At 37.3% G+C, this 16,864-nt stretch overlaps 2 protein-coding genes and 1 long non-coding RNA gene across 4 annotated transcripts in view; 1 reads left to right on the top strand and 2 right to left on the bottom strand.

The window, feature by feature from the left end:
• Positions 1 to 20: 20 nt before the first annotated feature.
• Positions 21 to 4,351, bottom strand: LOC139943856 (uncharacterized). Its single transcript, XM_071940706.1, has 5 exons — positions 4,122 to 4,351; positions 2,994 to 3,107; positions 2,641 to 2,710; positions 1,840 to 2,081; positions 21 to 1,446 (listed from the first exon to the last, which is right to left on the bottom strand). Exons 1-5 carry the CDS (start codon positions 4,239 to 4,241, stop codon positions 1,351 to 1,353), a joined length of 642 nt encoding a protein of 213 aa, XP_071796807.1. The 5' UTR covers positions 4,242 to 4,351; the 3' UTR covers positions 21 to 1,350.
• LOC139943859 (uncharacterized) overlaps positions 21 to 16,864 on the bottom strand; it is a 295,369-nt gene continuing 278,525 nt past the window's right edge. For both annotated transcript variants that reach the window (XR_011786897.1, XR_011786898.1), the window contains exon 2: positions 21 to 508. This is a non-coding gene — a long non-coding RNA (uncharacterized lncRNA). The remainder of the gene's footprint in view (positions 509 to 16,864) is intronic.
• Positions 4,364 to 16,756, top strand: LOC139943858 (uncharacterized). The gene is made up of 5 exons (XM_071940707.1): positions 4,364 to 4,517; positions 8,011 to 8,168; positions 12,168 to 12,229; positions 13,563 to 13,663; positions 14,777 to 16,756. Exons 2-5 carry the CDS (start codon positions 8,026 to 8,028, stop codon positions 14,819 to 14,821), a joined length of 351 nt encoding a protein of 116 aa, XP_071796808.1. The 5' UTR covers positions 4,364 to 4,517; positions 8,011 to 8,025; the 3' UTR covers positions 14,822 to 16,756.

Raw genomic sequence — 16,864 nt, 5'->3', positions numbered from 1 at the left:
CACAGTTGAGATCAATCAAATCAAATCAAATCAATCAAACATTTATTTCCATACAAACACATACAAATATAAACAATATGATTTTACAAAACTGAAGCTGTATGGAGGCATGACCCATTAAAAGTAAAAGCTTGTAGGCCAGGATGCCTTGTACAAAACAAAGATGGATAGTAATAATAAGCTCTAATAATAATAAAAATATCAAAGTCTTATAAAGTGTACATATCTTCCAAACAAGGTACTGAAGGCACTGAGTATATATGCAAACTTTCAGAAAGATAGGTTATTGAAGTGATGAATTCCGAGACCCTATTATGTAGCACCTTATAGGGTTTACAAGGTGCTACGGCGCATACAGCATACCTTTTTTATAAGTGCACTGGGTTATTTTACATGCGTTACACAACACGTGGTACCAACGGCTTTACGTCCCATCCGAATGACAAAGCAATGGTTATGTTTCTTGCTTTAAAAGGACACAAGTGTCACACCTGGGGTTCGAACCCACCTCTGCTGATCAGAAACACCAGAGTTATGAAATCAAGTTCAAGCATAATTATACATGACCATAGTAATTGGTGGAACTATATCCATCAGCTCTAAAACAAGTAACAAACCAATCACTGTCAAGCAGCCAGCTGTGTTTGGTTCAGTGGAGTCAGGAGTGCGCTTTGGCGACCCCAACCAGAAACATTGGTCATCGGTTGAGCGTTAATCAGTTTTGCTTCGGTTGAGGTGCGGTGACGATAATGTTCAGACCGAACGGTAACTGACTTGTTGACTCGCTTGGGCTAGGTTGGGGTCGCCAAAATGCAGTCCAGGTGTTGCCTGCTACTGCATGGACTTATCAAGGCTACAAACTGTTTGGTTGTGCTGTTTCTGGACATTGACCATACCAGTTCTATCCAAGTACATGCTAGTTTATTAAAACCAAATTATATTGACTCAATAATTAATAACTATTAAAGCGTTGTGGTACTTGCTGCTAAGAACTCGAATTGCCTCTAGCCATCGGACCAGCTTGGTGGTCTATTTGTAAGACATCTGCTCTAGCAATGCAAAGGTCTTGGTTTCGCATCTCGCCCGAGTTCTGTGGATTTTTTCAAAGAAGTCGGGCGAGTACTGAATATATAGTTAATACAAATCGGTTTAAGGGTAAAAACTTAAACTATATTTTTTATTCCTGATGCAACAATTAGCTAGTAGTTTCTTTTTGTTGTGAAGTCTTTACTATGCTCTTGGAAATTTCAGTAACTTGTGTTATTACTTGCATTTTCACCATTTAAGTTAAGAGAACTCTTGTACATAAAGGCAGACTGTGACCGATTGTAAGGACTCGGGGTATAGTTTTCAGCATTTTTCCAGGGTGTTTCTGAGTTGACATATCGTCTGGAAGCTTGTCTGGAGCTGTGCCAATGATGTTGAAATGGCCATTAGTGTTTCATCCTGCAGACAAGAGAGAAGAACTTATGCTAATTGTTGTTGATTGAGCACTGTTTTAAATCTTCACCTTACTTTACATTAAGTATGATGAAGTGATCTCCGACCAATTTCAAAAAGTTTGGAAGTACAAAAATTTGCTTAGCACAACACCAAAAATTGCTTTGCAAAAAAAAGGCTACAAGCCAGAATACTATACAGTTACCATTGCTGTGACTGGTAACCTGGTCAATTTTAGCTTAACCAAGAAATTTGCGAAGCAGAATTTTCTGCTTAACAGGTTTATGAAATTGGGCCCTGGGTCCAATCATATAGCTATTATATACCGGAAAACAAGTTGTTGTAAAACAAGTAGAGAAGGGTGGCGTAATAGTTGACAAACTTTGTCAATTGACTCACCATTCTCCCATCCTTCATATTAAAGTCGCTTGCCCATTGGACGGTTTCCAGGTTACCGTTGAGTTCTGCTAAACTTGTGGCAGCCAGTGGGAAGAGCTCTTTCACGTGTCTGTGGTAGGTGGCCTCTACCTTGAGGGAGTCCCCCACAAAGGGTTGTTGAAGACGGTTTATGAGGTGGTCTTTGCTCTCAACAATGGCTTGAAGATGAGCAGTCATTGTGTCCAGCTGGCTAACTTTTGACTCTGCAGACAAAGGGCAAATTTTAACACTTATTTGGGAACTATGGTTTGGGTACAAATAGCCACTGGGCTACTTCAGTGGTCTAGTGGTAAGATATCTTCCCTTTTCTTGCATTGGCTCAAGGGTCAACAAACGGCAGAACTACCTGGATCCAACTTCCAATTTCCTAAAGCTGACGAGCAGCAAACCAGCTTGACAAGTTTCTTTGCTTTGCAATTATTGAGTCGGGCACCAGCCCAGCAATGCAAACTGAATATAGTTTGGACTGGTAATCTGATTCTGCTTAGCAATTACTAATCTGTGCTTAGTGAGTTATTGTGCTTTATGAAATTGGGTCTGATACTTTGAGGCTTATTGAGAAGTGGTATCCATAATCCAGTACATTTGATCTTGAGCAGCACACTTGGCTACAATTGCCTCACAAGAATACACAGAGACTGTACTGTGATTTCGCAACCCCCCTCCCCCATCCCCCACAGTCATATGGTAGGAATCTAAAAACAAACACCGTAGAGCCACTACTAATGCACTTTCCCTATTTTTGTGTTATTGGAATCTTACCGATGACATCAAGATGTGTAATATCTCTAGTCTCCTTGTCCATCAGCCGACATTGAATTTCATTGTTTGTCTGTTCGAAAATAAAGTTGAATACAACATAAAATGGTTAAGGAATGCTTGTTTACATATTTTCAAATCTGGGAAAGTCATCCGCTGTATTGTAAACCATTTGATTTAACTCACAGCACCCACATCAATTGCCCTGATGCCCTTTGCAAAGTTCGCGACAACCTTACCCTCCTCCCAACGGCCCAGCCGTCAGGAGGAGGGTTACGTTATCACAACTACCCAATCCCGTGACCCATGGCTTGAGACCAATGGATGAAGGGTTGACCCTGACGGTCTGAACTTACCTCATCTAGCTGTTGACCTCTCTCCGACATTTCTCTGAGCTGCTTTATGAGATGCAGTGATGGCGAGTTGTCTTGTAACGACTGCGCCATCTCACCTAGTGTTTCATCTCGCCTCTACAACCAGCATGGTGGATGACAACAAATCAAATGGATTATTATAAATAAATCATCAAACTATTATCTACAGTCAACAGTAACAACAACAACAATGGCATTCAATTTTTCTTAGGCATGCAACTGTAACTACACTAAAAAAAACAGAGGAAATTACAAAATTTCAATGATTTTGTTTAGTATTTTTCAACTGAGATTAATTATACTTTTTAAAACTGAGATTATAAAAAGAGCAAATTAGTAGACCCAGTAACCCCGGGCGCTGTACTCTACTTCTAGAAACTATAAGTCTCCCACTCACGGGAGCTGTATAGTTTCTAAAAGTAGGCTAGTCCTTTCTCTATGTGGTTATACTCAAGTCAATACTTGGTCTAGGAAATCAGCTGTGCCCAATTTCATAAAGCCTGTAAGCACACAAATTTGCTTAGCATGAAATTTCTTCCTAGTAAAAACAGGATTACTAATACTATTAACATTTGCAAGTGAATTTCAGAATAAGCAAAACAACGGCTGAATGTCAGTTACAACTAAACAGGCAATATGTTGAATATGGTAATCTTATCAAGGAAGAAATTTCATGCTAAGCAAATTTTTGTGCTTACTTTACACTTACATTACAGCCTGAACACTTTTTAATTTTACATACAAATAGATACACTAATAATAATACAATTTTTTTACAGGCTTTATTACTTATTAATTTAATAATATTATTGTTTATTAATTAAGAATAAGAAATTGGGCCCTGATCTGAGGAAAAGTTGCACGCCTGTTTACTGACTAAAGACTTATCATTCATCATTATCATGCACTGCAGCAGTGCAAAGAAGAAGAAAAAAACATCCATCGGACTCAACAGTCTATTTCTTGTCTGAGTCTAGCCGGCCCAGGTTGGACTCCTCCGTTCGTAGTCGGTGGCCCTCAGAGGCGAGTGCTTGTGGGGGTCAGCGGAGCTCCGTCCACCACGAGCCTGCACGGCAGACGCGGCCCATGACCTTACGGTACGATACCTACCGATTTTAAGTGACCACTTCTCTCTGCGAGACGAATTGCATTACATACAGCAGCAGTCGTTCGTTCTTCTGAAATCCAAGGATTCGAAACCTGAAAAGAGCTTAATTCATTACGGTCCATGACTTCTCAAGTTCAAGTTTTCAACAAAATAATTTAAAATGGTTTCAATACTACCGCTGATAATGAAAATTAGACTGGCTCTTTTTGAACGCCAGCTAGTATATTTTGTAGATAAGTCAGGTATGTTTTGCAAAAGAACCTCGTTCCCAGGTTTGCAAGAACAAACGTGCAAGATAAAGGGGAGAGTGGAGCAAATACATTGTACGAGGTTGTTACCTGTTGTCAAATCCCAAATTCTGTGCTCACATTTTTGTCAGGGCGTGAAAAGATCCTCCGGTAAGTATCTTGTTTAATTGCAAACTTACAGAGTGAATTTGGAAATACCGTTCGTTATTTGTTAATTTAAACTATGTACAGCCATTTTGTGACTAATAACATGAAATGTTTAATGTATTGTTTGAATAGTAATGTAAATCGAGATGGTTTCTTCTGAATCTGGAGTTCTTCTTTTTTATGTGTTTTCCTTCCTCCATGATCTACTCTATTCAGCTACTTGTCAAAGCCTATACAGCCTGGAGACCAGACAACTCGTCCGTCGGACAACTCGTCCGTTCGGACAACTCGACGGTTCAGACAACGGATAACTTTCCGTATGGCGCCACCACTTTTTCACTCATTTTTACAAAAAGGGATATATCAATCAGGTAAATTAGATACTATATTATTTTATTTCGAATGAAAAAGTGGTGGCGCCATACGGAAACTTTTCCCAGACAACTCGACGGTTCAGACAACTCGACGTATGATTTATTCAACCGTCAGACAACTCGACTTGGGGGCAAGACAAGTCGATCGGATGGCCGTGACGGGGCTCAGCGCGGGGCGGGAGGGGTAAATAGCGGCCTGGGGGTGGGGATGTACTGACCAGCGACTTGGCAATGATGCAAGGGCGTTCCCCGGGGGGAGGAGATATATTATGGTGGGTGGGTAACGGATAATTGATTTTTTTATTTTTTATTTTTACCATGACCCCGCAGCATTTTCATTGCTTTTAGACCAATGACCGAGTTGTTATTGTTGTTGGTAATAAAGTAAATAAAAGTGAATCTTCTAATAATAGAGCTGAATAATGTTTTACTTATTTAATGTTTAATTGTTTTTTTTTTTTAAACCTTTTATTTTGAATAAATTGAAGACAACTGCTAGCTGGCTACACATAGAGTCATACTATGCATGGTCATACTCATGATTTCAGTCTGTTTTTTACACAAAGTCTCGAGATAGTCACTACATGTTTCTGCAAGTATGGCTTCACTGGAACACCACACTTCTTGTGATAAATAATAATTGGTAAATAATAATGATAAATATTATATAATCGCAGGAATTATACAGAGGAGGTCGGCCGCTCAACCGTCGACTTGTCTTGGCCATCCGTCGAGTTGTCTCAAAGTCGAGTTGTCCGAACCGTCGAGTTGTCCGAACTGTTGAGTTGTCTGAACCGTCGAGTTGTCCGAACGGACGAGTTGTCTGACATTCATCTGGACAAGGGCAGCTGATGACTAGAGTTCAGTAGTAGACTGTTACTTGTGTAAAGCATAGAGCAATGGGTAGAGCTAGGACAGATAATTCATTGGATTTGTTTTATCTACGGATAACTTTCCGTATAGCGCCACCACTTTTTCACTCATTTTTACAAAAAGGGATATCTCATTGAGGTAAATTAGATACTATATTATTTCATATCGAATGAAAAAGTGGTGGCGCCATACGGAAACTTTTCCCATGATAAATCTATGATAAAGTCTGTTCAGCAACTGGACTAGGCCGAGGGGAGAAGACAATCAGTGAAGTTTCTGTTTTATTAAAGCCATTATTATACGCTTTCGGTAAACAGTTATTGTCCAAGTCCCACACTTCGTGTATCACAACTTATATATAAAATAACAAACCTGTGAAAATTTAGGCTCAATTGGTCATCGGAGTCAGGAGAAAATAACGGGAAAACCCAATAATAATAATAATAATAATAATAAGACTTGTAATGCGCACATATCCACCCTGCTGGGTGTTCAAGGCGCAGTAAACCAAAACAAAACAAAACAAAAACACAACACAAAGAAAAACAGACACAACAAAATTAGTCATTGAAAACCTGTGACATAAGATAAGTTTTGAGAAGAGACTTGAATTTTGCAGTGCAAAGACAAGATCGAAGATTAAGTGGTAGAGAGTTCCAGATGCGTGGCGCGGCTACAGAAAAAGACCTGTCACCCCATGAGTGTCGAGACTTGGGTTCAATGAGGAGAAGCATGGAACTTGATCGAAGATTCCTTGATGGAGTGTAAACTTGAAGCAGTTCAGAAATATAGTGGGGAGCCTTGCCATTTAGAGCTTTGTGGACAATGAGCATCAGCTTGAAGATGATTCGTTGAGAGATAGGGAGCCAGTGTAGTTGTTTCAGAATGGGGGTGATAGAACAGGATTTTCTAGACAGTGTCACAATGCGGGCAGCAGTATTTTGGAGCCGTTGAAGTCGGGAAATCTGGTTGTTAGGAAGACTGTAGAGAAGAGCATTGCCGTTGTCAAGACGAGAAGTAACAAATGCGTGAATGACCTTTTCAGTGGCACTTTTGTCCAAGTACTTGCGAATCTTACCTATATTCCTGATGTGATATGATGATAAACGAACAATGTTGTTGATGTGTGGCTGAAGTGTCATCGATGAATCAAAAATAACCCCTAAGTTCCGAGCTTTTTGGAAACTCTTGTTTCCACACGGTTCGTCGTGTCATGACATGTGTTTAAAATAAATCCGCAATTCTCACTATCGAAAATTGATATTGTTTTAATGTTTTCTCAAAAAGTAAAGCATTTCATGGAATAATATTTCAAGAGAAGTCTTTCACCATTACCTTCTGTAAACCCTGTAATTAATTAGTAAATCTGTGAACTTTTTTTCTTCTTTTCTGTACCAAAAGTGTATAATGGCTTTAAGAAGTGGGAGGAAACCTGGGCATAGAATTATTCAGTCAAGGAAGTAGGGACTGAAAATAGCCTTAGGACGTCAGTAGTAGAGTATGCAACGGAGGAGTCCAACCTGGCGTCCTGGGCTAGGACTGAAACCAATTTGACAACACAATCCACATAAGTGCCCCGGTAGGATTCTAACCTGGGTCCCATAGTAGTTGCGATAACGTGACCCTCCTCCCGTCCGCAAAGCCGGAGGAACCCTCGTCCGGTGAGGGTGACGTTATATCAACTAGGTCCCACAGGTAGATTACCTTTTGGCTCGTCAGTCATTCCTGGATTTAATACTAATAGTTGTGATAATCGTAACACGATCCATTCTCCATCCTCCTCATCAATGGGTGGTCCGTCGATACACTTTACAGAGACTTCCTCTTTTCAGCTGGTTTCCGCTTTTTTGATTTTGATTTCCTCTCCTTTTGTTCTGTTCTCATTTTTCTTGCCAGAAGGCCCAGTTTTCACTTTTCCTCTTTTTTTATGAGTTGTTTTCTTCTTAAAGACACTGGACACCTTTGGTAATTGTCGAAGACCAGTCTTCTCACTTGGTGTATCTCAACATATGCATAAAATAACAAACCTGTGAAAGTTTGAGCTCATTTGGTCGTTCAAGTTGCGAGATAATAATGAAAGAAAAAACACCCTTATCACATTTTAAAATTATTTTTAGTGAAAACTATTTTATATTTTCTCATATCCCTTTTAATACAGTGTAAAGTTTTTGCAGTACATTTTAAATGACTGATTTAATCATGTACAAATTAGAAATGAAAAGATCACAGTTTTTGTTTTCCTTTTCCAGAATTTTTCAGAAAGTATGGCAGCTCCTCAAGAGGTATCTGATGGTGTGACAAAGAAGATTTTGCGTTCAGGAGGACCTGCAAAAGTCCAAAAAGGAGCAGAAATAACTGTCCACTGTGTTGGCTCACTTGCTGGCAACCCTCCCAAGAAATTCTGGAGGTAAAGAATGTAATTATGCAAATTAAAATTTTTATAACTGTTTTTCGGTTGGTTATTTTTTAATGAAATTGATTGCTGCTTAAACAGAACCTAACAGGATCTAATTACTTAAACGCAAAGTAAGTGTTTTTTTAAACTGTTTGCTTATTTTAATTCTATATAAAACTAGATGTATACAATAAAATTATAACATGGGAAAATTTGAAAAGGTGGTCGCATTTTGAGATATCTCTGAAATCCGGTGCAAATTTGTCCATACTAAGAAAATAATACCTAATTGGATTTACACAATCTGAGAGGTGTTACTGCAAATTCAAATTTGGGAGCATTAAAAAATGATATCTTTTTACATTTAACCACATAACTTCAAAGTGAAATATTTTTTAAATTGCTTAATACTATCTATCTAAGACTGATGTAGGTTTTTCCAACCAATGGTTTTATTGCAATTAATTTGAAGAGTGACCAAATGAAGCCTGAAGAGTAGCCTTTAAAGCAATTTATCCAATGATAATTAAGAGTCAGTTCAGGTAAATAGTTGACATAGTTGCTCACGGTCAAAAACTGAATTTTACTTATACTTTGTGGGTGGAAGGGCCTTGGGGTGCAAGTAAACAAAATTGCATTTTCAATTCTATATATAGCCCGTTGCCATGGTTACGGCTCATTTTAATTTTTTGCCATTTTAGGTCGATTTTGGGGTCTGAAAAACTGGTTTTTAGCTCATATTTACAACTCCACCCCACCAAAATGCAATATTAATTCAAAAAACCTTTTATATCACTACAAAGTATTATCCTTGGCCTTCCTTGAGAAAAAAAATTATTGCTTTAAATATCACCCTTGTGCTATTTTTGCATCATGCATTACAGTATGGTTTAGAACTTGCAAAATCGACATTTTTACCCTATTTTTGGACCCCAAAATGTCAACTTGCCAGGGGTCTCAGAAAATTTTCCTTTCGTCTGTGATTAGGGCCAACATTGGTCTTTCTATATCTGGTGTCAAAAACTTGGGCAATTGTATCCTGTTGGGCCAGTACTGCCTCAAAACTAGACTTTTTTCCCCAAAACATGAAAAATGCCTTTTTAAGGGTCTTTCCACATAATATCGACATACGTGTCCATGGTAAAAGAAAAGGAATATTTTTTTTATACTTTGTGGATGGTAGGGACTTGGGGTGCAAATAAACAACATGAACATTTCAAATCATAATATAACATGTTGCCATGGTAACAGTTCATTTGTGTTTAGGCCACTTTGGGCCGATATTGGGGAATGAAAAACTGTTTTTTTAAATTAATATTTACAACTCCACCCCACCAAAAAACAAAAATATTTCATAAAACCTTTTACATCACTACAAAGTATCATCCTTGGCTTTACTTGAGACAAAAAAAAAATATTGCTATAAATTTCACCCTTGTGCTATTTTAAGAATGTGCATTACAGTATGTTTTTAGAGCTTGCAAAATCAACATTTTTACCATATTTTTTGCCCTCAAAATTCCATTTTTTCAGGGGTCTCAGAATATTTTCCTTTCGGTTTTGATCAGGACCATAATTTGTCTTTTTATTTCTGGTAAGAAAGACTCGGGCAATTGTATCCTGATGTAACAGAACTGTCTCAAAAATAGACCCTTTTTCCCCGAAAACATAGAGAAATGCATTTTGAAATATTTGCCTTATTTTGAATTTATAACATGAAGAAGTTAGCTATAACTCCATCAATCTGGCAGCTTTTTATAAGCACTTTGTAGGTTTAGTGCATTACCAAACATTGATCAGGACTTGTTGATGACCTAAATCTTATATTTTGCCCCACCCTGGCCCTGGCCCAATCATATTTCTTGACATTGCATAAAATAAAATAACAGTTTTGCGAACAGCGCCTTTTTTTTTGAAAGTCACATTTTTTAATTCCCCTTGCACATCAAGAAAGTTTGTACTGTCTTTAATGTTTTGTTGGTTCTCGGAATATTTCCCTTTTTGTTTTGATTGGGCTATCATTATGGTTTGCATGTCTACTGGGGAGAAACACTTTGGTTTATTGTATCCTGTGGTGACACTTCTGCCTCAAAAATGGTAATTTTTCCAAAAACAATAAAAATGCATTTTGAAGTTATCCCTTAGTTTGAATTGATAAAAAACAAAAACGAGCATGCTTGTTAAAAGAATATGGCACTGTTTCCATGCTCTTTAAGCCACTGAGTTCTTGTTTTGTCATAACTACTTTACCTAGTTGTACAGGTATGATTCACATTGCAAGAAGAGAAGTAGTGCGATGAGCAATCTTTACTGTCCTTGTCTTTACATGGCCTTATAACAGTTTTCTTTTGCCCGCTACCGAACTAAACATTTTCACCCAATCAGAACAAAGAGGCTCTAAAAGTGAGCAAGTACTGTATCCAAAGTATCTAACCATTTAGCCGCTGTACCGCCCAGCCGCATTATAGCGATACACTGTATGCGGTACGAGGAAACCTCGCTAGCTTGTGTTTGTAGAAAAAAAGGAACATCAAAAGAAAACTCGATAGTCATTAGTAGGTCTACGCATTTGTTAATATATCTAGTTGTTATAGATCGTTATTAATTCTCCCTTCACAGTTGACTTGTCAAAGCTAATGATGATGAAATAATTTAGCTCTTACGAAAAATAAAACGCTCATTAGTAAACAGGAAACTGTTCATCATTTATGATGATATTGTCGAAAATAACGCCTTCGCATTTAATCAGTATGAGCATTGAGCCAGATAAAAGCCTTGAAAAGCTATTGTGTTCATTTTATCCGTGCACAAAAATATTCGCCATAAAAATTACCGTAGCCGTTTAGCGAGAGGCATTTATTGTTCCCATGAGAACTTTTATACAAATATTACCGAAAGGGTAAAAAATTGTGCATACACATTAAGCCTTGGCTATCTTTTAAAATTTGAACTATGATTCCAGTAATTTACTGCAAGACTCTTGAGAAATTGGATTTCAAAGTGGCCTAAACACACATGAACTGTTACCATGGCAACGTGTTATATTATGATTTGAAATGTAAATGTTGTTTATTTGGACCCCAAGTCCCTACCATCCTACCATCCACAAAAAAATGAAAAATATTCTTTCTTTTTTTACCGTGGACACTTATTTCGATATTATGTGAAAAGACCCTTTAGAAGGCATTTTTCATGTTTTTGGGAAAAAAGTCTAGTTTTGAGGCAGTACTGTCACAACAGGATACAATTGCCCAAGTTTTTGACACCAGATATTGAAAGACCACTGTTGGCCCTAATCACAGCCGAAAGGGAAACTTTCTGAGACCCCTGGCAAGTTGACATTTTGGGGTCCAAAAATAGGGTAAAAATGTTGATTTTGCAAGTTCTAAAAACATACTGTAATGCATAATGCAAAAATAGCACAAGAGTGTTATTTAAAGCAATAAAAAGTTTTCTCAAGGAAGGCCAAGGATGATACTTTGTAGTGATATAAAAGGTTTTTTGAAATAATGTTGCGTTTTGGTTGGGTGGAGTTGTAAATATGAGCTAAAAACCAGTTTTTCAGACCCCAAAATCGGCCTAAAATGGCCACAAAAAAACAGAACCGTAACTATGGCAACGGGCTATATATAGAATTGAAAATGCAATTTTGTTTACTTGCACCCCAAGGCCCTTCAACCCACAAAGTATAAAAAAAATTCATTTTTTGACCGTGAGCAAGTATGTCAACTATTTACCTGAACTGACTCTTAATAATTTACTTGTGATGAACACATGAGATGTTTATATACTATATTACTAAACATTGTTTGAAATGATCCTCATTGAAGTGAATTCTTTTTTAGAGAAAGAGGTACATTTTTCACCCCCAAATTTGTATCTGAGAAAGGCTTCATGACATCTCTGAAAGCACATTCTATGCAACAAGGTCGATTTTTCTTTCATTATTTTTCGTGCAACTTTGGTGCCCAAGTGAAACCAAATAAACAAGTTTTGTTTATTTTTTTGTAGCACTAAGGATCAAGGACAGCAAGCGTTTTCCTTCAAAGTTGGATTGGGTCAAGTTATTAAAGGTGGGTTAAGTTATTAAAGGTGTTAAAGGAACACGTTGCCTTGGATCAGACGAGTTGGTCTATAAAAAGCGTCTGAAACCGTTTGTTATGAAATGTATATGGTTAGAAAGATGTTTTAAAAGTAGAATATAATGATCCACACAAGTATCTCTCAAAATTGCACGGTTTTCTTTTTACGTCGCGAACTATCACGGTCGGCCATTTATGGGAGTCAAAATTTTGACTCCCATAAATGGCCGACCGTGTTATTGGACGAGGTAAAAAGAAAACCACACAATTCCGAGGCATATTTGTGTAGATCATTGTATTCTACTTTTACATCATCTTTCTAACCATATGCATTTTATAACAAACGGTCACAAAACGCTTTTCAAAGACCAACTCGACTGATCCAAGGCAACGTGTTCCTTTAAGGCAGTGGACACTATTGGTAAATGCTCAAAATAATGTTAAGCATAAAAACTTACTTGGTAACAAGCAATAGAGAGCTGTTGATAGTATTCATTGTGAGCAACGGCTCCCTGTGAAGTAACATGGTTTTCGAGAAAGAAGTAAGTTTCAACTAAGTTGATTTTGAGACCTCAGATTTACATTTTGAGGTCCCGAAAAACATCATCTGAAAGCACACAGCTTCGTGTGACAAGGGTGTTTTTTGTTACAATTTCAATGACCAATTGAGTTCAAATTTGCACGGGTTTGGTTTTTCATGCATTTGTTGAGGTACACCAAGTGAGAAGACTGGTCCTTTGACAATTACCAATAGTGTTCAGTGTCTTTAAACTATTGATGAAACACACAAAGTGATTAAGTATGAAGTATAATAAGTCAAGTACTTTGACCCATTAATGCCATGTCACATGACGCACTTTACAGGCAACCATTCCAGGCAAATCTGCAAGAGGAAAATCTATTTACAGTCAATTAATTTTCTCTGTGACAGTAAGAAACTGTTATAAAACTCTCTCTTGTGAGACAGAGTTGGTTGAATGCAGTGGAATGGTTGTTGCTTGAAATTTGCCTTAAGCCTGGTTCATACTTCCTGGGAAGGCAAAGCGAACATTGACGTCACAATTTCTTGAAAATGAGTGATGTAACAATACAAATCCACGATAAACACACATGATTTAAATGGCCACCTACTTTTTTCTTGCTAACATGTGAAATACGTTAACACCTTAGCAAATTGTTTTGCTACAGTAAGCACAGAAAATTGCTTGCCATTAGGCAGCACTATGGTCTCAATTTACATCATTTCGCTAGGTGCTCATTCATGATAACAGATCCATCCAAACTTTTGCAAATTTTAAAAGGGGATTCTGTCTTATTTTAACAGGATGGGACGAGGGTTGTATGTCCATGTCTAAAGGAGAACATGCAGTATTGATCATCAGGTCTGACAAGGGTTATGGTGCCAATGGATTTCCAGCCTGGGGATATCCTTTTTATTTGTATGAAACAGAATCAAAGATAAAGGTACAGTATACAACTGCTTGAATTTAGTTTTAGAATCATCATATTTAAAAAAGACTTGAAGGCAGGGAGTATTTTTGGGTAATTACTCCATTAGTTAAAGGGACACGTTGCCTTGGATCGGGCGAGTTGGTCTATATGAAAAGCGTTTGATCTAGTGCGCTATGATCTTGATGGAATTACGCCTTATAAATTTTAAGTGTTATGTTATGTTATGTTATGTTACATGTATGTTACATGTATGTTATGTAATGCATGGTTAGAAAGAGGTTTTAAAAGTAGAATATAATGATCCACACAAATATGCCTCGCATTTGGATGGTTTTCCTTTTATGTCCTGAATTAACATGGCACTACCGTGTTATTTCGCAAAGTAAAAGGTAAACCAGGCAATTTAGAGGCATGTTTGTGTGGATCATTGTATTCTACTTATAAAACACCTTTCTAACCATATGCATTTCATAACAAACATTTTCAAACGCTTTTCACAGACCAACTCGCCCGATCCAAGGCACTGTGCCCCTTTAATGACCATAACAACTTTTTTTCGCAAGGAGCACTGGAGAGCTTAGACCCTCTTTGAAAGTAATGTAGTTTTAGAGAAAGAGATCATTTTCCACAAACAATATGAATCTCAGGCATCTGACAACACAAAATTCTATGGAACAAAGGTATTTTTTCTCGTATTATTTTCTTGCAACTTCGATGACCAATTGAGCCCAAATTTTTACAGGTTTGTAATTGTGTGCATACTGTTTGGATACAGCAAGTAAGAACACTGTAACCGATTTCTCGAAGCGCTAGGATCGATCCTATCTCGAGGTAGGACAAGTAACTCGTTCCAACTTAGAATGGGTTCAATGCGTCGTAATGTCTTCGGATATGGAACTTAACACGTCCTGAGATTAATCCCAAGTTCGGAAGAGTTTGGTGAAATCTTCGGCTAGTCTTTGATAATTACCCAAATTTACCCTGCCTTTAAGTATCAAAAGGAAGGGTGTTTGACACTTTTTACAAAACTGAAAAGCACAAGCCAAATCATTGTGGAAATATTTTCCTTAACCTGTTGTTTTCACAATCCCACCCAATGCGGATCTACAATTCGAGATAGAAATACTGTGAGAATCTTGCTGTTTTCTTTTTGTTGGAGACGACCTAAACAGATGGCAAGAATCAGGTTTGGCCGGTGTAGATTACAGCATTATCAGTTTCCATATTGGAAACTTCTGTGTAATTTATGTGTGTAGAGATAGACTGGTAAATTAATGGTGTTGACCAGAGCCCAATATTTTTCTTAGAGCAAAAATAAGCTAAGCACAACAAAATTACGCTTACCAGAATAAGGTTGCCTGCCAAGCTGAGCACAATAATACTTTGCTTCAGGCTTGGACCCAATTTCATAAAGCCTGTAAGCACAAAATTTGATAAAAACAGGATTACCAACCAAATTCCCATTTGTTGCATATTGCTTGATACTGGTATTCAGCTGTTGTTTGCTTATCCTGAAAATCACGTGGCAATTTGGTTGGTAATCCTGGGAAGAAAATTTCATGCTAAGCACATTTTTGTGCTTACATGCTTTATGAAATTGGGCCCTGGTGCTCTACTGAGACAATGTAGGTAATTACCTCCATGCCCCTTGTAATTGCCTTGGTGCCCCTTGAAACGTTCAAATAGAATTTGCAATTTACTCACAGAGATGCTCTTTACAAAAGAGAGAACGCATCAGTGCTTTGCCTTTCAAGAAATGAAGCATCAGGTGTGCGCCTAATTTCATAAAGCTGTTTAGCAGAAAATACTGCGTGACAAATTTTTTTGCCAAGCAAACAAGGAGTGGACACCAGTCACTACAATGTTAACTTTATGGAATGACCTGTTCGTTCTAAGCAATATTTGTCTGTGTTTTGCAAGTTTTGATGCCCAGATGCTTTCCCAAATAAGAATAGATTACCAGCCAATATACATGTAGCATTCTGTATCACTAATTACTATGTACTGTCTGTGACTGGTATCCTGTTATTTGCTTAGAAGAATTTTTTTCAGAACAATTTTCTCCTCGAGCGACATTTTGAAATTGTGCCCGAGCTTACATGGAGTAAATGTTCTGAAAGACCCAAGACCTGGTACTTAAATCACTGGTCCTGTAGTCCAGTGGTAATTTAAAGCCCTGTTTATCAATATCTTATTCAAAATAAGCATCAACATATTCATGCTAAGCTGATTTCTTTTTAATTAGAAACAATTGTTACTGAGTGTTGATATTTAACTTTCACAGCGTTGTTTACTTTCATGAGAGAGAAAAGTGAGCATGTTTGTTGGTGTCTCGGACTCTCCACCAAGTGGCTAGTCTATAAATGTTGTTTTGTTTGATTCAAAATGGGTGCTTTCTGAGAAAGTGAAACGAATTTCAAAAATGTTTATATTTAGTACAAACATTCAACATTTGGTTGAGATAGATACAGTTTGAAATCATGTTATTATGTGTGAAGCGTGCACTTGTAATTTCTTCAGATGTAGTTGTACTATCTCACCAGCAAATAGTATCTTATATTATTAGCAGTATTTTGAAAAAGTTCCATCCAAGGAATTGAATCTGTTTGGTAATAGGAATCTACTGCTTGTTTTCCCAGGTTATTTATAAAACTAACCTATGAACATTTCATTTCAAAGGGTGGTTACCATAGTGTTTTGAGATATTGCTGAAAATCCACTGATTAGAATACACAATCTGAACAACATTACTGTCAGTAACACTTCGTATATTCAAATTTTTTGCAATAAAAAGTGATATCTTTCTTCATAACTGCAGCACTTCAATGTTAAAAATTGCTCAAAATGTAATGCTTTACAAAGCTGATGTACTTCTTACCAAGTAGGTTTTTTATTGGCATTAATTTTCAGAATAATTGCCTTACATCTACAGACCCTTTAAGCTGCACATGGAAGTTTACATTGAGAGTTAGGGGAGGGGACTCCCATGGGATATAATCATACTTTGTAATCTGTCATCATCAAAATTTTCAACTAAAATAAAAATATCTGAATAATATGAATTTATTATTACGCTCAATGTGTGTTTTATCTGTCAATATTGTACAACAATAAGTGAATCTTTTGTTTTGAATAGAACATACAGTATGGCAAGAGCTGCAGGAAGTTTGCAAG

This window comes from Asterias amurensis, chromosome 11, assembly GCF_032118995.1.
Source record: "Asterias amurensis chromosome 11, ASM3211899v1".
Taxonomy (NCBI): domain Eukaryota; kingdom Metazoa; phylum Echinodermata; class Asteroidea; order Forcipulatida; family Asteriidae; genus Asterias; species Asterias amurensis.
The sequence above is the reverse complement of the archived record's forward strand: the minus strand, read 5'-3'. Positions and strand labels throughout refer to the sequence as shown.